General features: G+C 38.0%; 2 protein-coding genes across 3 annotated transcripts in view; both read left to right on the forward strand.

Moving 5' to 3' along the window:
* The window catches only part of LOC131235045 (uncharacterized), a 31,080-nt gene extending 16,148 nt beyond the window's left edge, over positions 1–14,932 (forward strand). For both annotated transcript variants that reach the window (XM_058232141.1, XM_058232140.1), the window contains 5 exons: positions 5,168–5,200; positions 12,683–12,753; positions 14,284–14,365; positions 14,472–14,561; positions 14,659–14,932. In XM_058232141.1, the coding sequence (XP_058088124.1) occupies positions 5,168–5,200; positions 12,683–12,753; positions 14,284–14,365; positions 14,472–14,561; positions 14,659–14,697 (315 nt within the window). In that variant the 3' untranslated portion in view covers positions 14,698–14,932. The remainder of the gene's footprint in view (positions 1–5,167; positions 5,201–12,682; positions 12,754–14,283; positions 14,366–14,471; positions 14,562–14,658) is intronic.
* Positions 14,933–20,022: 5,090 nt separating this feature from the next.
* On the forward strand, positions 20,023–22,237 carry LOC131234530 (F-box/kelch-repeat protein At5g15710-like). Its single transcript, XM_058231470.1, has 2 exons — positions 20,023–21,071; positions 22,042–22,237. The coding sequence occupies exons 1-2, from the start codon at positions 20,023–20,025 to the stop codon at positions 22,235–22,237; spliced, it is 1,245 nt and encodes a 414-aa protein (XP_058087453.1).
* The last annotated feature ends 1,734 nt before the right edge of the window (positions 22,238–23,971 follow it).

A 23,971-nucleotide genomic window follows, 5' to 3' on the forward strand; every position in this document is an offset into this window, starting at 1 on the left:
TAATGGTAATGGATGTTGACATTAAGAGATGAAAGAAATGAAGTAAATTAATTGGTGTCCAAAAACGAGGTGGTGGAATTTTGAAGGAGAGAATATTGTTATTCAGTAATAAATTGATGGTAGAAGGAAAGTGGAACGTCAAGGAAGAAGTTAATATTATGTGGAACGAGATGGCTAAGTGCTTTAGGAAAGCGGCGAAAGATGTTTTAGGACTATTTAGAGGGAAAAGCCACTCATATAAGAAAACTTGGTGGTGGGATGATGATGTAGAAATACTATTAACGAGAAGCGTTAATGTTTCAAAGCGTGACAAGGGATTAAAAATAATGAGAGTTTAGAACAATATCAAAATGCCAAAAAGATTGCTGAAAAAAAATAGCAAGTGATAGTAAACTTAAGGCTTATGATTATCTTTATGATAGATTAGGGATAAGAGAATGTTAGAAAGATGTCTTTTAACTTGCAAAATGAGAGGGGGAGATCAGGGACCTAGATCATGTTAGATGCATTAAGAGTGAGGAGTAGAGAGTACTCACTAAGGACAATGAAATCAATGAAAGGTGTAAAAGCTACTTTCAACATTTTTTAAATGATAGTTACTTTGAGAGCATAGGGATACAAGGAACCATAAACTCAAATGGCATCGGGGGCAATAGATACTTCTATAGGATTATGATATTTGAAGTGGAAGATGTTTGAGAAAGATGAAAACAACAAAGGCCCTTAGATCAGATGGTATACCAATAGAGGTTTGGAAATGCGTGGGGATATTGGGTTGTTTTGGTTGACAAGTCGTTCAACAAGATTGTAAGATCAAAGAAAATGCTATGTGGATGGAGGATAAGTATTGTGGTACCTGCAGTGTTCGAAGTATCTGCATCGCTACAAGTTTCGTTGGCCAGAGATACGAAAACAATATCGATATCGCTGATAACCGAAAATCCGAGAAAACATGGGAAAAACGGTAGAATTTTTAGTGTAACTTCAGGAGATGCTAAAATACGCATATTTGCATAGTTAGGAATAAAACGTTTGCAAAAAGAATGTATACACAATACGTTTCCATTTAATGGGGGCTTAAAAGCATGTGTTGTCGTAAGAAATAGTCTAACCATCCAATCATCCATCCAACCTTCCATCCAAACATTCATTAATATTGAAGAATATCAACAACTCATGATATTTTGCCAAAAAATCATCAGCAACTGGAAAGGAAACGAAAGATTGTAGTCTTGATATCGCGCATGCTACGATAATGATAATATTGAGATATTATCAATATTAACAGTGACAAATTGAAACTGCATACAACAATGTGCTCATAAAAAATGAAATAGATTTTTTTTTTTTTTTTTTTAATAAACAAACTTTATGTGATATCTCTATGTTGGCTATATTATTGAAATATCGTCGATACACTTGTGATGCAGGTGTTACCTAGAATTTATGCGGTCGAAAGCATTGACGATATCGATACATTGGCAATATAAGCGACGTCTAGAATTTACATAATTGAAAATATTGGCGATATCAATACGTTGGTGATACTTAGCGATACATTATTGATGCCTGGATTTGCTAATACTACCGGTGTTATCGGTATCGCTAAGCTGGACATAACGATAATATCAGAGATAATTCAAACAATGGGTACCTTTTTATAAGACTAAAGTAGACACAAAGATGCACTAAGAGTGATTGAGCAAAGACTAAGGCATGGGATGGACATATCAGAAAATCAGTTTGGCTTCATGCTAGGAAGTTCTATGAGACTACTATTGAAGCTATTTTTCTACTTAGACAACTGATGGAGAAATATAGGGAGAGGAGGATCTCCACATGATCTATATTGACTTAGAGAAAGCATACTATAGGGTACCTAGAGTGTTAATTTGATGGGTGTTGGGAAAGAAAGGAGTTTCAAGTATATTGAGATGATCAAGGACATGTATTAGGGAGTGATCACAAATGCAAGGATTCTCAATTAAGGACATGTATGAGGGAGTGATCACAAATGCGAGGACCATTAATAGAGAGACGAGTTAGTTTCCAATTGCGTTAGTGGTCAATATTGTGCCTATACTTTTGCACATTGGTTATGGATAAGCTAGTGAGGCATTTGGAGGGAGGGATCCCATGGTGTACGTTGTTTGTAGGTGACATAGTTTTGATTGACAAGACGAGGAGGGTAAGCACAAAGCTAGAGTTAGGGAAGAGTGCTTTAGAATCTAAAGCTTTAAAATTAGTCGGACTAAAATAGAATATACATGATGCAACTTTGGTAATAATAGAGTGGAAACGAGGAATTACCAAATTAGTTAAGATTATTAATCAAGAAGTTCCCAAAAATAACCATTTTTGATATCTTGGGTCAATAATTCATGAGAGTGGAGAGATTGAGAAGGATGTTGTCCATAGAATTCGAGTTATGTGGAAGAAATGGATGTGCCTATGGACTATGGAGTTTTATTGTGATTTCCGTGTACCAATCAAATGGGAGGGGAAACATTTTACGATGGCAATAAGACTAGCCATGCTTTACGGATAGAATGTTCAATAGTTAAGGAACAGCATGTTCATAGGGTGAGTGCAAAGATTTGGAAGGATAAAATTAGAAACTAATGCATTTGAAGGAACTTATGAGTCGTACTAATAGGTAATAAGATGAAGGAAAGTAGACTTGGATGGTTCGGTCATGTGTAACGGAGACGAAGAACTGCACTGCTTAGGAGTGAGTTGGTGCAAATTGAAGGCTCTAAAACGGCAAGGTGAAGGCCCAAAAGGACATGGGTGGATGTGGCAAGGAAAGATTTGATGACCTATGGTCTAGAAATTATGGCCCTTGATAGTGTGACTGGAATGGTGGAACAAAATTCTTCTGGATGTTCCCAATTGGTTAGGATGAGGCTTAGATGATGACGATGGTTGAATGGATAGTGAGGATCATCCAATGGAAGTGATTTTTGAGAGGGATGGACTATCAATGGCGGGTCCCACACAAAGTGTACCGTTGCGGTAACGGTTGGCGTAACGGTGCCCGGTATTGGCCGTTACAACCCCATAACGGCTGATATGCCCCCTGTAATGGTCTTTTTTTTTTTAAAAAAATTTATTTAAAATTTTAATTTTTTAAATTCTAAAAAATTCCATTAAATTCAGAAAATTCTAAATATGCATTCATTTATAATTTTGAACATGTTTATGGTGGTTTAACGGTCTACTCTTTAGTGAAAAAACTGCATCGGGTGGTTTGATGAATTTATGAACCTAACAGCCTGAAATTGACTACAACTCATAGATTTAAATTTCTAACTATCTAAATACTAATGATAGATATAGTAGAATGAATTTAACATCAAAATATCTCACATGTGTAGGTGTTTGCTAATTTTTAAACATTGATGGAAAATAATCCGAAAATTAAAAAAAATACAAAAAAAGAAGAAGAAAATTAGTTGCATAATTTGTAAAATGCACATTCACATGTTCTAATTTAAATAATGCATCATATTCAACCATAATAACAGAGACTTTAAAAAAAAAGGTGTAGATACCTATTTTTGATTTTTGATTTTTTTTGAAAAATGGCTCACGGAGCTTCGATTCAATAAAATCCTTGAAATAACTTGTTTTGATCCTCAAATTCAAGCTTAGAGTGGTTAGAATTTGTAGTAGAATAGTTTAGGAAAGAATTTGGAAGAGAAACATGCCAAAAAATGAGAAAAATCGTAATTTAAAAGGACAAAAAACTAGACGTTTATGGCCGTTACAATCTAACCATTACGGGCAGTAACGACCGTTATGGGGCGTAATGGCCATTATGGCCCCTGTAACAGTCGATCCGAGGTAAGCCAAAAATTGGGGGGTCACCATTTCGACCCCCATATCACGTAATGGACTTGGTCGTTACCATTACGTATCGGCTGTTACAACTGATACATAACCGATTTGGTACACCTTGGTCCCACATGATGAATAGTCTTTTTCAACTACTGGACCATTTGTGACGCAATCATTATGGACCGTCCATTTGCTTATCCATTGAATGGAAATTTAAGATACTTTGTCGAAAGTTATTTTTTAGGGTTGGGAAATCAATTGTGGGACCATATGATGGATGTTCTAGATTAATGATCGGAACATTTTGTAGTATGATTAATATAGGCGTCCATTTCACTAACCATTTAATGAATAGTTAGGGTGAGAACCACATGCTGGCGGTCTAGATCAATGATTAGAGTATGATCAATATGGGCTGTTTATTTCCCTTGCCATCGTGGATCACACACAAATTTTGTTCACATGGGTAACATCCTCTCCACTCATCATTTTGATTGCATGATAAGCAGTTTATATTTGAGAGTTGTAGTTGATCAGGTATAAGAGTGGGCGTACTTGCCCATTTAATTGGGACACTTCTTAAATAAATAACCTGCAGATCACATGTGATTCTCAGCTTGTTGGCTAACCAAACCGCTGTCACTATGCTTACTACAAAGGTTTGCCAAAAAAATGAAATTAATTGCCAACAATTATGATAACCAGGCATTGCAATACCTGGTAATTGAAATATCCAAGGGATCCAAATGCCCCAAATCTGAATGATCCCTTGAACAATTGCAGAGGATGGTTGTTCGTTGGGGCCAAAATTTAAGGCCATCATTATTTTCTTGAATTTCCAGGTCCTTCATCGACCACAATCAATGAATTTTGGGGCTATAGCTTTCCCTTCTGATTTTCAGTTTGTGTAAGAAATAAACGAAAAAAAAAATCTTTTGATTAGTTGAAGCTTCATCAGCGGGGCTTCCTGACTAACCATTTTCGGACCCTTCAAGAAATTGGAAGTAGCTTGTTTGTTTCTTCTTCCTTCCCTCCCTAGTGGTGATTGTAACCATATACAAAAAAATTATGACAAGCTTTAAAGAAGTGGTGGATACAAACCCTAATAAAAATGCTACTGACAAACATAGTACCATACTTTGCAATTTCAATACTGGTTTAAAGATTTAATACAGCAGTTTTCTAATCCAGTTTCCATTGTCTTTCTTGTGTGGGTTCATTGTTGTTATTCCCCTTCATTTTTGGTAAATATTAAAATTTAGCATGGCATGTAAATTATAAATTTCCAAGTTCTGAGAATCTGAACAATTTCTTTTGAATTTCATAGGAGGAATTTGACTCAATATGTCTGGAGACACAGGTATGCATATGCTACTATTTCTATTTTTAGTTTTCATTGTATTTGTGTTGTGAAATAAAGAGATTTTAAGAAGGCATTTTGCTATTGAACGTGCACAATCACCATTATCATTCCTTTGCTTTATTTGGGTTTTGCAAGTTGTGAAATGGGGAGGGTTTGCAAGTCGTGTAATGCACTGTCGACATTCAGTCCCAACACTTCACATTTACCGTAATTGATCTTCAAACCTGATGTCTTCAGAACTCTTCAAGATGCATCTCAGATTTTTCTGTCTTTTTAAAATATTCATCACAAAAAATTTAAGTGTCATTTGTATTCTGCAAGGGCGACGTACTCATCCCGTTCCTCTCTATATCGACTCCTTCAATTTCAAAACCTCCATCATGGCTTTGGCAAGGATTTGACTTAGTGCTTCTGTGACCATGAAAAATAGGTAATGTGATAGAGGATTCCCCTGCTTGAGCCTGTAGATACACTTGATGTAGCCTTTAGGTTATCCATGAACTAAGACTGCTTATTTTGCTGATGAAACGCATACCCGTATCTACTTCCTCCAATGAACCTAAAGCCCATTTCCCGTTACATGTACTACAGAAAATTCAAATCTACATTATCATACACTTTCTTGAGATCTATGTTGCATTGGATACCCAACTTGTGTGATCAGCGTCTTTGGTCGATACACTTGTGGGCAATTAAAGCCCCTTCTAATACTTGCCTTCCTTTCACTAATGCACCTTGGCAGAATGAGATAATTTATTTAGCACCTTTCTCAGACGGTTAACCAACACTTTGGCTAGAATCTTGTATGGAGTTCCAAGCAAGCTGATAGGCTGAAAATTTGCAATTTCTTTCGCACCCTCTTTTTTGTTTTTTTGGAACCAAGGCTATAAATGAAGCCCTCTTTGCCAATTTTCCCCTTACATAGAGCTTGTTGGTAAAAGATGAAATATCATTCTTCACAACTCAAAACACCTTAGGAAAGGCAATAGTAAAACTGTTAGCCCCAGGGCCTTATCTGAGCCTACCTGCCAAACCGCCGACCTGCTTTCATCTTCTCCCACAAGAATCTCCAGTGCATTGGTCTCTACCTTGGATATGTAACTAAACATTAGATTATCAATAATAGGTTTGGACACCTGGTTTTTAGAATATTTTTTTATATTGAAGCAGTCCATCATCTCATTGTAAAAACATATGGATCTTTCACAACATTTTCCTTAACCAGTAGAGAGTTAGTGAGATGATGTCTTTACAAAATCTTGCATCAAAAATTTCTTTGACTAGATATGTGATGGAGCTTAGATTCCTTCTCACTCAGGTGGCAAAAATATTGCCTCTGAGTAGTATAGAATTTCATATTTTTGACTCCAGATGATAAGTGCCAACTCTTTCGATGCCCTTTGATGCATTCTTTCTCATGTAAAGCTTGTGGCTTCTATGTGGGATGGTCCAAAAACCCACACAAAAAACCCACAAAACCTTCTCTGTCCTTCGTCATATGCATTATTGCATTTGAATACGCAATTCATTCATTAAAATTTACATTAGCTATTAGGACAAGTTCTGACCTGATGGCCCTGTCTTCCACATATAAAAGAAGAACCATCACCTTGCCCTTCGCCTCTTTTTTGTTATCTTTCCTTGGTTGCACAGGGTCAACATTTGTGTCAAGGGCTGTGGGGGTTTCACTAGTTGATATCGAGGTGGGTATGGTTGATTTCAAGGTGAATATGGTTGATATTAAAGTGGTTGTTGTTGGTAAAGAGGTGGGTATATTCAGAAATGTGGAGGAATATGAGGGTGATAGGGTGGATTGGGTTGATAGTTGGTAGGATTCTATTTGCCTATTCTTTTAAAAACTTCCTTCTAGGGCAAGTATTCCTTTTCCAACTTTCTACAATGGAAAACTCATAGCTTCCAGACTGAATTACCTACATCTAAAGTTCATGCTCTAAGTGATGAGTCGGGTCCTTAGATGTCTTGATTGCCTCATTGTGATTCAAGATGTCCTTAATGTGAGCCGAAAAATCCTGCAAAGATTGAAACGTGTCTGTAATTTTCTGATTCTCTATCAAAACACAACCTACATTTTGCAAACCTGTCATCATTTGCTCCATTTTCCTAATTTGGTCCTGAATGATACATTCAATTGTCATTCGAATCTATATGCATCAAACTCCATATGGATCACTTTAATTTTGGCTGTTCAATGTTTTATGGGAAGACTCATTTAGGCATCCCACATTTCCTTAGCAATCCCATAAATTTGATATTTGGGGATCTATTCTTTGTGCATGGAGCTAAGAAGGATGTTCCCAACAATTTTATTATTTCTTCGATTCTTGCATTTCTACTGTGCAATTTTCAATTTCTTTATAGGAATGTTGTTGTTCTTTATCACGGGTTCACTTCTTACGAACTCTAATGTATAGCACGTCCTCTTCATCTCTTCAGGTAAAAGAATCTTAATTGATTTAAGCTAGTCATCACAGTTGTTCCCAACGAATTTCTTTCCTTTTAAAGATTGGCAACAACGAACTTGGATGCCATTACTTTGTCGCTAAATCATGTGAGAGGGTCCAATATCAGTCAATCATAAAAGAAACCACCTGAGACCATTTATTTTAAATTTATTCACGCACAATCATCATCAGTGGTCCAAATGACGCCACTCAGACCTATTGATGCAAAGGTAATACAATCATTATTAGTTCGGCCCAAAAGTTCCACTTGCCTAATTGGGTGTGGCAAAAGCGATCAAAATCTAAAAAGAAAATAAAGGAATTTGTCCATGGCAATGGTCAGGCGATGCCCACAATAAATTATAGGGTGTATCCAAATCTTCATACACACACGGCTCTCGCATATTGCACTCTCGAGGTTTATGCCTCATATGAAATCTAGAGAATCGATCATTAACCCATTCTAATAATAACGGCCCTGGATAGACATGTGGCAACATGACAAGTGCGCAATGATATTTATGTGTGATAGTGCACCATGTTGTAATAGTTCAATGCACACACAATAAATTTAATAATTCCGTGATGTACGAGTGCTCTGTCGCCTTGGACAAGTGTCATGAGATGGCATGTGTATATCACGATGACCGTAGACACATCGATTCTTGCATATTCCCGCGCTTGTGTGACTTGTGTAGGACAATAAAGAGTCATATTGAAATCCATTTCGTCGTCTTCTTATTTTAATATCGGTGCCAAATAGTGGGATCATAGAGTTGATCAACGTGATTCCGAGATGACAAAATGGATTTCGATGTGAACATTGATCAACTCTCTGATAACACTATTTGGCAGGGATAATGTGACACGCGACCTTTCGAGTTCTAACGGATCGATTAACATATTCACGTGATGACCAAATTAGAGAGCTGAAATGCGAAATCTGGTGACCTGCTCAAGTCAACCACATAAATGGGAAAATGAGCTCACTCACTTACCTAATCTAACGATAGCGATTGTTTGTCGGTGAATGTGACCCGATGAAGCATTGGAGTGAGCCCCACTTCTTTTCTCCCTATTGTCTCTTCCCTTTCCTCTCTTTTATCTCATTCTTTGCGCTCTACTATACTTCTGAATGAACATATGCACCATCCTCTCTCTCATCATTCCTCACTCTGTTGTACTTGCTCCAAAGTCCTCTCTCTATCACATCTATAAGAGGAGAGGTGTGGCTTTAGTTCAGTGGGGTGGGCTGCCCATCCCCTTCTCTCACACATATGAGGGGAGGTGTGATATCCTACTGCCGTGGGTTTGCCACACGCCTCTTATATTAATAATGTGTTTGCTCTCTCCAATACATCTCTCTCTCTCTCTCTCTCTCTCTCTCACTATTTATATATGTATTGATGTGTGTATTTCCTGAGGGCCATTTGGTACCTGAACTTGATTGGATTTGGATCTGGTGCCTTGAATATGGTACCGTGACTTCTCAATAGGGCCCAAACCTGACCCCCTTAGGCAGTTAGGATATGGGTAGACAAACACTTGAGTGTAACATGATCTATATAGATAAGCCTGTATTTGGATGCCGTTTTCAGACCTCATGTTCAATGTTGTCCTATGGCATAAGCATCGTAAGCAACCTAGGGGGTCTCTGTGCATATGTCACAACCCTCTGAACACTTTTTTTTTTTTGAAAAAATTCAGAGAAATAAAGCAAAAAAGGAAAAAATTATTAAAAAAATGCAAAATTACTACAAGCGCTTGGAATTGTTTCTCTACCTATTTCATTAATATTTTCATATTTGTCATATTTATTACATTACCTCTATTAGACTAACTAATAAAATAAGTACTCAATTGAAAGATATACTTAAAACCGTGAAAAAAAAAACAATAGAATTTTTTTTTATGGAGAAATACATTATACATTCAAAATTATTTAAAAATTCAAAATAGGATATACGTATACACATCGATTCCTAATCAAATGTGGCACATCTCCACCATCATTGGCATCACCATCATCATCACTATCATTGGAAAAAAGGGGTGAGAAAGGGAGGAAAAAAGAAAATTAACTCCCAAGGGTTAGTATGCCATCACATATTGTGTATGCAATGGACAAATTGCATAACCATAGCTTGTGCGATCGTATAATGCCTAATGGCTAGAAAATCACATATGCCGTCATGGCACATGGGGTTTGTGATAGGGTCCATGGATCAACTAGTGGGCCAAACCATTAAGGTCAAATCAAATAGAGTGGGCCTGGTCCATAGGTCAACTGGTGGGCCAAACCATTCAGATCTATAGAGTGCTCCACCGAAGATCTATTGTTATCTTTGAATTTCAATTTGAAATTTAAATTTAAAATAGTAGTACAACAATAAAGGAAATAGTTGGCTTTGATTGTAGGAGTGGATTAGCCTTGAGTTTGAATTTGAATTTTGTGGAAAGCCACAATTATTTTTGTAATCCTTGGCCATTAATGGAGGGAGGAGAAATCTGCTCCAACAATCTTTTTCTTGATTGCAAGGAGGGACGGTCCGTCCTCGAATATAGACTACTTATCTTAATCATCCGAGTAAGTTCGTATCATTTGGTATCAGAGATAGGTTTGGGTATGCCCAAGCACAAGATGGAAGACAAAGTGACGATCGTCGAGAATGATATGGGAGAATTGAAATCCACTATGCGAGAACTCAAAGAATACATGGAAGCTCTCTTAGTACAGAATAATGTCTTTCAAAATCAAAATCGCTACAATAGCAAGGACCATGCAGAATCGAAAGGATGGAAAGAACATCAACAATGGAGGATTGGTTTGAGAATGATATGCTTGAGTTGATTTTCCAAAATTTGTTGAGCTGGACCCAACGAAATGGTTGTATCGTGCTGAACAATTCTTCAAATTTCAAGGTACACTAGAAGAGGATAGGATGCTCCTTGCGTCTTTTCACTTGGAAGGCAGACTGAACCATTGGCTTCAATTGTATGAACATATCGATCCCACTACAAAATGGGCCACGTTTGTCGAGGCCTTGTTTGTGCTATTCAGACCGTTAGATTGCAAAGACTTTGTCAAAGTTATGTTAAATGGGGATGGTTGGTGAGTATCAAGTGTAGTTCGAGAAGTTGGCAAATCGCGTGGAAGGATGGTCTGAGAAAACATTGGTCGAGTGTTTTATTGCAAGCTTAGAGGAGATTTATGTGGGCATTATGCTTTGCCATCCTACCATGATGCTGGCCACGGTGGGGTTTGGCTCACATGCAAGAAGGGTGATTACAAAAGTTGTGTCGCAATTCCACAACCTTCCATTCGGGTGCAACTTCTCCACTTTCTGCGACCATCAATACAAGGAAGGGGCCTCTTGTGAGGTGTCTCAATTGGCTTGAAATGCAGGATTGGCGTGAAAAAGGCTTGTGTTATAATTGTGATAAAAAGTTTGCACCAGGACATCGATGTAAAACACAACAATTATTTTTGCGAGAGTCGGATGAGGAGACCAAAGCCATTTTCAAAGAGAAAAAAACAGATGCTTTATAGATTGACCAAGATCGTCTTTTACAACAAATTTCCAATGCCAACCTTGAGGACAAGTTTGTTGCTCAAGGGGTGGGGAATGTTAGGGTCTATGGATCAAGTAGTGGGCCTAGTCCATGGGTCAACTGGTGGGCTAAACCATTTAGATTAGCAGAGTGGGCCTAGTAGCTCCACTTAAGATGTTTTGTTATTTTTGAATTTCAACTTGAGTTTTAAATAGTAGTCTAACAATCAAGGGAGTAGTTGGCCTTGATTGTAGGGGAGTGGATTAGTCTCGAGTTTGAATTTGAATTTTGTGGAATGCTACAATTATTTATATAATTCTCAGCCATTAATAAAAATGATAAATTTTCCCCAACAATCTTTTGCTTGATTGCAAGGGCCAAGGAGATATCCTCGAATTTGGACTAATCATTTTAATAATCCGAGTAAGGTTGTATCAGTCTGACCTACCAAAATGGCATATGCAATTGCATATGAAAACACTGCCTATATTGGGGGGCAGGCCTCAGGATTTTTTGCTCCTCCAGGACAGTAATTGTTGAAGGAGACTTGGCAAATGCTGTTAGGTGGGCCAAGCATAAGGACTTTGAGCTATGGGGGTGTGTTTTGTTTTCAACAAGATGTGAGATATTGCCTATGGGCTAAACATGTTGTTCACCCACATTAAAAGACAGGCAAAACAATCTCTGATACTTTGACTGAAGAGGGTATGGGTTGCCAATTATGTACTAGGAACTCTTTCCCTCTTCTGTAATGCCTCTTTCCTTGCAATAAAGTTTGTTGAGTTTTCATCCTCAGTACTTTCAACACCATCAATGAAAAACTTTGCCTAATGAAGTCATGTTGGTTTCATTCTATTCGATCTATAAAATCAGACAATAATCTGTACAGGAAGTGATGAATTTTCAGGAATTTCTGGTGCGTTAAGAAGGATATTCACTATCTGTTAAACCATTTAATGATGTTCAGAGAATACCATTTAGTCCATTTCGTTGATCATGTATATGGGCAATGAGCTTAAATACAGTACGTAAAGGAATTTCTTCCAAAATATTTCATACAACATGACATGCTTATTACTGTAATTTTCTGGTTTTCACCTTTTCAACCAAAATTTGTATAATATTACATTTCAAGAAATTATGGCTAAAACGATGTTTTTGAAAAATAGGAAACAAGTCAAATGGATTGAGGTAGTGAAATTGCCACAAATGTTGATTGAATGTATACGCAAATGTTTTTGCAGCCTTCTTCCTCATTGATGGAACTGAAATTTATTCACAATATTGGTAGCTTTGTTTAGGAGATAAAAAAATATTTTAAGTGCCATCATTATGGTATGCAAAAATTTAAATTTCCTTGTACAGGAGACATTACCTAATGATAGAATAAAAATGCTTATCCATTTGTATTTTCAAATTGCAGTTCATATTTTGTATTGATTGCTTTAAATTTTATTAACTGCAGGTTGGCAATACTCTTGATACAGTAGAGCAGCTTGTGGAAGAGCAGAGTCTTGACATTCTGTCTGCAGACAAGTAATTTTCGTCTAATATAAGAGTAAAACATTGCTCCAGTAGAAATGTAAAAAATTGATTTTTTTTTTGTTTACAATGTCAGCATCATCATTGTTTTTTGTCCCGGACTCCTGCCTTTTTGGGGTCAAGCTTTTCTTTTCTTATAAATAAAAAATTAAGACGTGTTCTGATTATAGAATTAATTTTAAACATTTAACATACACACACTCTTTGCCCTCCAACCTCGTTGAATATTGCTTATGTTTTCCTTCCCTCTCTTATCTTGCTAGTAGTGTTTAATTTTAAAGCACAAGTTCAAGATGGTTAATTGACTGACATACACATGGGATATACGAAAATAAAAGCCTAATATTCTCTTTTAGACTCTATAGTGTCAAATATATGCTTTTTAAAGCAGCTTTTAGGAAATTCTCTTGGTGATAATTTCTTGGGTTTTCCGTATCTCGAGTTTAGAAGGATCTCCTCTGACCTTTTATGAGGGATTGTAATTCATTTATTTGCATGTAATCTAGCTTATCATCCTGAATGGATGGTTGTTTTTCAGCTGTGCTTTTCAGGGGCTATCCTTGTTTTTTCACCTGTCATTTTGTTGCCTTTGAGTTTGTGCCTGAGTGTGAGGGATGATCTCTCATCATTCCCTAGTTTTTCTCAGGCTTTCTATCTTCTTTTTGGTGCTAATATACTGAGTTACCTTAAGAAAAAAAGAGAGAAAAGAACTCTGGAGTATCCATAGACCATTGTTAGTTGAGCTTTGCTATCTGCACTTGTGTGTGCAATAAAGCTCATGTACACACAGTGCATGCTCCAACATGGCACGATAGGTCCAAGATCCAATCCATCCATCAGAAAGGAACCATTATATTGATGCGAATTCGGTTGGTACACTTTTAGGTGGGCCACAATTTGCAAAAGAAATGTAGGGCTCCGAAAAACTTGGCTGAAGTTTCTAACCCATACATCTGTTTCCAATATTGGGGTCCACATGCTGAGTGGACCAGATTTATTTTTGGGAAAACATATCAAGGGTCGGACCAACCTGATTGATGGATTGGATTTCACACCTATGTGCCATGCTGACACTTGTGGCGTGTCCATGAGCTTTACTGCACATGCGTGTGCGCTTAGTAAAGATCTTGTTAGTTTTAGCTCATTGTAGATGTGATTTATGTATTTTACTTTTTTTTTTAAATTTTATATCACATAGTATCAGTAAGGTTTGAAATGGGTGTGTTACATAATGTATCATTCACCACTGATACTGTTACGTATCGCCCTGTATCACGCTGTATCGGGGTGTTTCGGGCTGATACAGGACTGATACACCCATATCATCATGGGTGATACTGGTACGTATTGGGCGCGATATGCACTGGTTTTGGATTATAGTAGATTATGAGTAGTTTGATATAAATTTATGAGTATGAGAATGTTAGCATCACTAGAAACAAGCAATCATTCAAGAAAATAATGCATTTGAACAATTGTAATGCTTCAATGTTAGTTTAACAATGGGATGTGACCGAAATGTAGGACGAATTTAGGAGATCTCAAGGAAGAGGTGACAAGGGCCAAGAAGAATGAAATCCATCAGTCGACAAGCATGTTGGAGAAGGTGGGAAAAATACATAAAGCAAGCTATGCTCCTTTTTCATGATAAAATTCTATCCATAGTGATGTTGTATCAAATTCCTCTGCTTCATGCATCCCTTCAATTTCAGGCTGTAGAACAGAACCATCTAGTAAGGGCTCGTGTTGAATCCCTAAAGGATGGACAAGACCTTTCAGTCACATCCGATGCTGTTGAGAAGGTAATTGTGACAAGTGGCATATCGAGAGTGATTCATTTCATTTTTATGGAAGTCAAAAGGATCTAGGTGTGAAGTTATTTTTGTGCAAATTTTGCAGTTAAGAGGCTGGAACTTGAACTACGCACAGATCTCGTAGTAGAGGAAGATCCCTTAGCACTGCGTTTTGCACTTTCTTGCAATTTGTATTTGGTAAGATGAAAGGAATTGAAAAATCAGATCATGTGTTTTGATCCTATAAGCTTGGTATGTCAATTGTTCCTATATAAGAATTATAATACCAGTGTTTTGAAAATTTTCTTGCTGTCCATTGTCAACCACGCTCAAGGTTGTAACTAATTGTCTGCAATCCTATTAAATTTGATCAGTTTACATGCTTCTAGTGTATTCTATGGCATTTGCAGGTATCTAAATCACATGACATAATTTTATTTTTAGTTGCACTACATCCTCCCGTATTTTTATGCATCTTGTTATTCATACCTCTTAAATGTATGTGATTGAGGCCATGGACATCAATGCCCAGAAACTCATTGACCTGCTACCTAGGAAAAATGTTGCTATAAAGAAATGGTTATGAAAAATCAAAGGAAATTGGATGGCAACATAGACAAGTTTAATGCAAACTTGTAGCAAATGGATTTACTCAAATCAAGTGCTTGAATTATGAGGAGACATTCTCACTTGTTGCAAAATTCTCTTTTATTTGGATGATCTTAGTTATCACCGTATATATGATCTAGAAATATTTCAAATAGACGTGAAAACTGCATTCATGAATGTTATTTGGATCATAGAATCTACGTCTCAAAGGTGAAGGGTTAAGAGGATCTGTTGATTAAATAATATATCGGCTGAAAGTCTTCATGACAATGGTACATGAAGTTCCAACGATAAGATTTCCTTCAGTTTTCATGAAAGAAAAAGGCCATCGTGTCTCTTGAGAAGATATCTAAGAAGATTTTTTAAGTCCTATCTTGTATGTCATTCTTATTGGCATTTATTTATAGATGATCTGTGCTGCTAATCATTGGTTGTCGTTAGATTATGACATGAAAGATGGGTGACACATTCCACATCTTAGGAACTAAAATAGGTGGAATGGACTGTACAAGTTTTTTTCTATGAATCTTTTGAAAAATAATATAAGATAATATACTAAATATTTTCAAACAGGCTTTGATCGATCATGTTTGCAAAGAAAAATATGTTCGATCTCAAAAGTGGATAAGTGTGCATCATTATCGGTGCATTTGGATGGAATCAAATGTGTTTGATCAAGAATGGGTTTATAAATTCGGATTTTGGGTTACCGTTTATCTCCACGACAAATTAAAGAAGAGTACCTCCCAAGCACAAATGCAGGCTAACCTAGCACAATCGATGGGCACCACACTTGAGAACTTCATATGATGCACACGTCACCTTAAACTGAAGTAACAATTCGCATGTCCACTAACGTCAACTGGCCATGAAGAAATATGGCAACAAGCATGGCATCCGATAAGGGCAAATAGTCCACATGTTTGCAATGATCACACATGAGGTGATATCATTCAAGAAGCTGATGTCTTCATTCCTCTATGCACACTCGGACCATTATAAAAGGCTCGACACAAGAAACAAGAAAGAAATCCTATGTTTCATAAGAAAATTTCAGTACAAGCAAGATAAGGGACATTAAGGGGGCGTTTGGGTCTTAAGTTGCTTAAGATAAGCTACTTATTCCACAAGTAGCTTATCTTAGTTTCTACTTATTAAGAAGATAAGTATGTTTGGCAAACAAAATACTTATAAGCTTCTCTCTTTCTCTCTCCAGATGCATCTCTTCAGCAACTTATGAAAAGAAGAAAAGCTAAAAAATTAACTGAAGTGATTATGTTCTTCGAAGTAAAAAAGTTATTTACAACTAATCATAATCCAAACTTATCTAAAATAAGTCACTTATCTACTGCAGTAAGTAGAAAAACTAACTTATTTGGTAGAATCCAAACAGGCTCAGGGGAAAAAAGACAAGAAACAAGAAAATGACAAAGCTTTGATACCATTTAAAATAGTGGTAAGAGACATGGAATATAGAAGAAGATAGAGGAGAAAAGAATGTAGAGAGGGGAATGGGCTAAAGTTAAAGTTCACACCATCATTTTCTTTCTTTTATCTTATGAAGTTCCATAATTATGGAAATACCATTGATAAGAAAACCAAAAATCCCTCTATGCCCTAGAATAAAATAACCCATCTAAGTTAGTCTATGTAGGCCCATATCACATTCATTAACATAATACAAGTAACATAATTTAAATCCATATGCTGCGGCTACTTTGAAAGGAAAACTATTTGGCTTGTCTAGTGTTGGCCCACACAAATTCCAAAAAATATGCGATAAAAGAGAAATAAAAAGAAAAATACCTGATTACCTCCTTTTGAAAACCTTGGTGAAAGTGGAATGCTGGGAGGGGTATGACAATGGGAATGGGATTTTTATTATTATTTTTTTTTTTTTTGTGAATATGTGTGTTTTAAGCAGGTTGGGCTGGGCTATGAATGACTAATCCCAAGGCCGACCATGAATTTAAACGGGCATGTTGAGCTGTGCCTTCCGGGCTTCTTGGGCTTAAAATGCCAGTCTAACGCAGTCCAGAGTCTAAGCTGGGGGCAACAGGCCCACCGGGCTGGATGGCCCATTGGTAGCATCTGGCGCGTAATTAGAGGCTAGCACCATCTGATAGGCGAGAGAGTGCAAGGCCCATTTGTTTGGACGAGGTATGCCTGGTGTTGCTTGAGAGAGTATCCAGATGGAGAGGTCATGGCCCATGTCGTTTGGATGTGTGCTGTTAGCACTTGGTGCTACTGGTGAGAGAGTAGCTAGATGGAGAGAGCAACTCCCAAGCCTGCAGCTTTGCCCATCTCAGAGAATGCAACCAAGGCAAATGGTAGAGAACAAAAGGATTCATCCTAGAGACACTGCCGTTTGCTTAAAAAGGGAAGGCACAAGTCGCCATGTCTAGGGAAGGTGATCGCCAGGAGTAGCGGTTGTGCCTGCCACAAGGGCCTTGGCACCACCTGTTTTGAGGCGTGGCACGATCTGGCAGGGATTTGGCGCTATGGCCTTTTAGGACGAGACAGCTCTGCTATGTGTTGCAGTCCAAGTTAGTCCTTGAATAAGACCTGCAGCATTGTATAAATGGCTTTTCAGGACCACCATTTTTAGATTCTAAGATGTGGCCCCACAATATAGATGGATTGACACAAGTAGATGTTGCCTTGAGCCTAAGGTGAGTTTCTCATGGGCCTTGGAACCCTTTGATTTTTTTCCCAAAAAATCCAGTCTCCTATGCCTGACTATCCTTAGAGAAGAGGTGGTCGTGAACCAAGCCTTCTTTCATACTCTGCAACCTCAATTCAGCACTAATGAATTTCCTGAATTTGAATTCACCTGAGGACAAAAGATCGGTTAAATGCAATGCTGGAGTCTTTCGTACTCTTGACTCATTTGGCAATTGCTGGATTTGGACCAAGCCCATGATTTTTCTGATGGACTAGCCTAAATAGACAAGTTCTAACTTTTGATTCCAATGACAGATCTTACTTGGGGTCCACTACATGAATCTTGTTATGCCATCTCACTCTATCAAGGGCCCAGCCTTTAGTTAGAATGAGTTCAGAATGTCGTATTGTTGGGATTCATGATGAAAGTTATGCAAGTTTGGTGCTGGCTGCCAACCCCTTTTTTAAGACATGGGACCAGCAACAAGAGCACAAAACTCCAATAAGTGCAGTGTAATAAACTATCATGGAAGTTGACAATCAGGCACTATCTAAAATGTCTTATACATAGGTTGATTACAATCGACGAGTTACATCCTAGGCCAATCTATGTTTCAACTTTGGGCATTTCCATCCTTGATGTATGTCTCCTATGCTGTGTCTCACGTGAATTTTGGATCTTGTTCATATTTTATTCGCTGGTCAGGCATCACCTCATCCGTATTTTTATTTTTATTTTATTTTTTGTTTTTTGTGTTTTTTGTTTTGTTTTTTTTGTGTTTTTTTGTTTTTTTTTCATTTGTGTGTGTGTGTGTGGATTGAGTACTAGCCCCACAAGGACCTAGAGACCGGCGGTCCTGTGAGATCTGTGGGGCCACTGTGATGTATATGTTTTGTCCACACGTTCATTCATTTTTGACCGATCATTTTAGGGCATGAGCCAAAAAATGAGGCAGATTTAAGGCTCAAGTGGGCCTCACAACACGAAGTAGTGGGATTGAATTTCCACCGTTGAAAACTTTCTAGCCCACTGTAATGTTTATTTGACATCCAACCTTTCATAAGGTTACACAGACTTTTATAAAGAGAAAAAACATAAATATCACCTTAATTCAAAACTTCTGTTCCTCCAATTTTTTTTTTCAACGGCATGCTTTCAATCCACAACGCTTCTTATGGTGTGGTCCACTTGAATATTCAATTTGCCTCCCTTTTGGGTACATGATATAAAATGATATGTAAAAATAGATAGACGGCGTGGATATAAAAACTATACATCAATGTGGGCCCCACAGAGAAGCCGAGAGGACCGTTAGTGTCTGGTTAATTGCTGGTGAGGGTTGTACCTAATCCGCCCTACCATTTTTTAATTTGTCGACTGACACGATCTCGCACGATTACCAGCTGCACGTGGGCTTAGCGAGGCTGGAAGCACGATATACAAATGACAGGGAGTAAAGGGTAATGGTGAAGAGAGGCAACGAAGCCTTCTTCCTGTTTTACTGCGAATCTCATCCCTTGCATTACAGGACTCTCCGCAATTTCTCATCGATTCTCATCTGAAATCAAAAGCCCTCATCAAGATCTGCAATTTCCAACATGGTTCTCCGAAAAGCCCTTTTGTCTCTGCAATTTCCCATTGTTTCCTATCAGTCTCTCCAATTTTTAATCCATTAGCATCTGGGTCTCTATAAAAACCTTTGATTTCTGCATTTTCTCGTCGATTTCCATCTGGGTTTTGAAACAAGACCTTTAATTTCTGCAATTTATCATCGATTGTCAGTTGGGTTCTTGGATAACCTAAAAAATACCTTTGATTTCTGCAATTTATCATCTATTTATTTGGGTTTTTGGATAACCCAAAAAAGAACTTTGATTTCTGCAATTTCTCATCGATTCCCATCTGGGTTCTGAAAGAAAGGCCTTTTATTTCTGTAATTCATCATCTTTTTCAATTGGGTTCTTGAATAATCCTTCAATCTCTGCAATTTTCTTTTGGGTTCTCGAAAAATCCTTCAATTCTACAATATCTCATCGATTTGCAATCTGGGTTCTTGGAAAATCCTTCAACCTCTGCATATCTCTTCAATTCCCATCGGTTTTCTCCAAATACTCTTCAATATTCGCATTATCACAGCAATACCCATACGGGGTCTTTTCCAAATACTGAGAAGATCCCATGCAAAGCAATCCGTCAATGGATACATCAGCTGAAACAGAGAAATCCGATCTCAGTTTCTCTGCATGGGAGCTTATTCCCGATCACATTTGGGAGAACATCCTCTCCTACCTGCCGATTTCAAGCATTCTCCGAATGAAAGCTGTCTGCAAGACGTGGAAATCCATCATCCAATCCGGGCCCTTCATCTCCGCCTACAAAAAGGTGCCCCACGAAGACAATCTCTACTTTGTTCTCTTTGCCGACTTCACCCATCAAGACATTGCGGCCGCGTACTATCCGGCAGAAGACAAATGGGTGTTGATTCCCCTGTCGCATATCTGGTCTTTGTGCCCAGGCACTTGCTGTAAGCTTCGCCACACTCTAGTGTCCGATGGCGGCCTTGTATTGGCTGAGGACCGAAAAGGGTCTATGGTAGTTTTCAATCTTTTCACAAAAACATACAGAACTTTGCCCTCAATGTTGCCTTCCATTTGGCCTTATGTTGTTGCCATAATCGAAGAAGAGTCATCATACCAGATCATTGCTGTTAGCACTGTGGATAGAGTCTATTCGCAAGTCTATGACTCAAAAACCGGTTTGTGGGAGGCCAAGGGAGAGTTTGAAGGGCGGTTTGCGATGCTGGGGAATGCCGTGTATTTGGATGGGTTCTTGTTTTGCTTGAGCCATGGTCCAGATAATCTCCTGGCATTCGATTTGAAACATGGTACGTGGAGTCTTGTAGAAGCAACAATGCCGTCTGTTGCTTGCTCGCATATCTTGGTGCATTGTGGGAAGTTGGTGTTGGTTGGTGGCATTGAGGAGGTTGGAGTTATGAAGAGGATTGGAATTTGGGAGTTTGATAGAGATGGGAAGCAGTGGTGTGGGATTTGCTTCATGCCTGATCATTTGTTTGATAAGTTGAGTCATGGGATCCTCCATCATTTCGAGACCATCGATCGTCGGGGCAAGATATGGTTTCGCAAGACAGGGTCATTGCTTGTGCTCATGTACGATATGTCTGAGAAGAGGTGGTGGTGGCTTCCGCCATGCCCGCTTGGGAGCTGCTCCTCGAACAAACAAAATTGGTTTGGGCATGCTCTGGAGCCCCGGATTGATGGATTTGTTTGATCTGATTTCTTTCTAGTGTACATCAATTGGATTGTCATTATTGCTGCGACTCTTTCTTGGGCCCTACACGATTCTTCTTCAAGGTACTTGAGTATTCTTATTTTAAAAAACAAGAAATTCACAGCCATTAGACATTCACCTTGTAATATACTACTTTAAGTGGAGTTGTCTGATTCAATCTGTATTTCTTGCTATTTTTATGTCAACTTTCCCATTTTTCTTAGATGATGCTTGCTTTTGGATTATAGAGATTATAGAATCCTACTTCCTTCTTTCTGCAATATCTTTATTAGAAGTAGTGCTTGTTAAGTTAAAACCAATATTTTGTTGGATTTGTACTTATGACATTAGCTCAGATAGCCAGCTAAGGGTCTGTTTGGTCGACGCCTGATGATGGGTTCGTCTCATTTTTGTCAATCATAATTATGTATTAGAGCTCGCGATCTCAATCATAATCAGGTGTCTACCAAACAGGTCCTTAGTCATCATATTGAAATGGTAGAATGCCATTTAATATGTGAGTGATAGAATGTCCATTCATTAGAATGGTGGGCTCCATATTTCAAGATAGAAATCGTTCAAGTTCAATTAGAAGTGTAGTCTGTGTTTTTGCTCTTTTTCCTTATGAGCTACACAATTTTGTCTTTGTTTCTTTATTGGTTGAAAAGAAGGACTGAGTTTCACAATTGCAATTTGTGTGCATGCGCATGTATGTGAGGTGACTGGTTTGGAAGCGGACTTTTGGGGATAAGTTTATGGGAATTGAAATGCTTTGAACAATGTTAACTTAGAATGCATGTTGCTTTCCTTGCACATGTATCACATAGCTCGTGGCTTACCAGTTGTGTGTGAATATGTTAAATTCCATCTATAAATTATTGATTACTTAATTTCTTTATGTGATTCTTCAAATATACATGGAAGAAGGTCTTGTGTTGGGGGTGGGAAATTCTCTTTGACGGTCTTGCCGTCAGGGGTGTTTGATGGCTTTGAGTGGCTGTTGACTGCAGTGTGGCCGCATGTGGCTGCTGAGAGGGTTGGATTCTGGGATGAGCTTGTTTTGGCCAGGGGAAGCTTTGCAGGTGGGGGTGGGTCTTGTGGAGAAGAAGAATCATCAGAATGAGAACATTTTTTAGAAAAGGAACGGAAAAATTGAGCAAATGGTTTTCGAGTAGAGGACTGTCTGCTAGAAGCAGATCGTCTAGGTTTATCCATTTATCCTTTAAGAGTTTTGGACAAAGTGACTTGTCACCAGGAGAAAAGCTGGATGCCTACTTGGATGGACGGCGAGTGGCTGAACTGCGACGCAGAGGTCACAGAGTCCTATCCCTTATCAAGATAAGCAGTAATCTAGATAATCTTTACAAGTATGTCTTCTTGAAAGTAACAATGTGTAGTAAAATAAGGTTTATACTTGATGAACACCCACTTGTCTTTGATACTTCCAATTCCAATAGGATCAACAGGAACTCTTGCAATATAACAATTCAAACTTGAAAATAGCACTCTTACATAATTAAACTCTCAGATAACGACACTCAAACTTAGACTTCTTAGAACACTATTGCAATTGTTACAAATCTCACTCAAATACCCAGAGGAACACTTAGATACTTAACACTAGAACCTGTAACTCTCTTTTGAACTCTGCCTTTTCCCATAAGCAATACCCAATTTATAGAGGTGAATCCATATTCTAGCATGATTCAAATCTGCGGACTTAACTCTATTTCAAATATGAGATTTGTCGATATGAGGAGTGGCGCATAATCTTGGATAAAGCTGCATTGACTAGCCACATCATTTCTGCTTTTAACACGGCTGAGCTGATGAGGCTAAGTCGGAAAGGCTTTTGCGAGACTACTTCACTTTTGTCGTCTTCTTTAAGAGATGCTTTAGAGCAAGAGGGGAACCACGAAATCTTTGATAATAGAGGGAATCTTGTCCTTTTGTTGGCATCGTGTCCTTGGGAGGGTGGAGTCGATCATGCACTGACAAAATTTATTGTTTCAGAAGTTTGAAGGATGGCCTTGTTGCTATTCCAAGCTTCAAGGTGGTTTTGTCTTCTTCTGAGTCTTCTTTGATGAAGATGGAATCTCCATTGGAGTCGGATTATGGTTCTATGAATAGTGGTGAGCTCTGTCAAGACCTTCAATCCAGCAGACTTCAATATAAAAAAAAAACATGTTGAAGGTCGATGATTAGGAATTTGTCCTAGACAAAGAATTATTGAGACTAGACTTCAATAGTCATCCCCTAAGAACTTCTTTCCTTCGGTCTTTTACCAAAGCAGAGAAAGAGGCATTTCAAGCACTTTGGTATCAACATATGTGTCAAGAAAAGAGGCATATCCTCTTTTCTGAATGGTTTAAAACCTATTCCCTGAACATTTCCATTCTAACAAATTCACAGCCCTCCATCACAAATTTTTTGAAAACGACTTCTTGAAAACAATCCCAATCACATCATCCCCCTTTTGAAACCATAAAATACAAAGCATGCATAGCTTCGCCCTTGAAAAATGACAATATATTCAAGTAGCCACAACAGAACATCTAGCTCATCTGATTGAACAACAGAATTTCACAAACATTCACTTAAAGACAATAGGAGAACAAACTCAAAAAAGATCAAACAACTTCTGAAAAGGGAACTATCTTTGCTAGGGTCATCTCAAGGACTGCCTACAATTCTTCCTTTTAACTCAATCACTAGCACCCATGAAGTAACTTTAGAAAAGCGCCAATTAAAAAAAGGCTGCAATTTTCAAGACGCATTGTTGTCTCGATTGTACTCTTCGGAGTTTTCTAGAGGAAAGGAGCAAATCTCTTCCCTAAAGGACAAGGATTCTGAAAAA

This window comes from Magnolia sinica, chromosome 19 (genome assembly GCF_029962835.1).
Source record: "Magnolia sinica isolate HGM2019 chromosome 19, MsV1, whole genome shotgun sequence".
Lineage (NCBI taxonomy): Eukaryota > Viridiplantae > Streptophyta > Magnoliopsida > Magnoliales > Magnoliaceae > Magnolia > Magnolia sinica.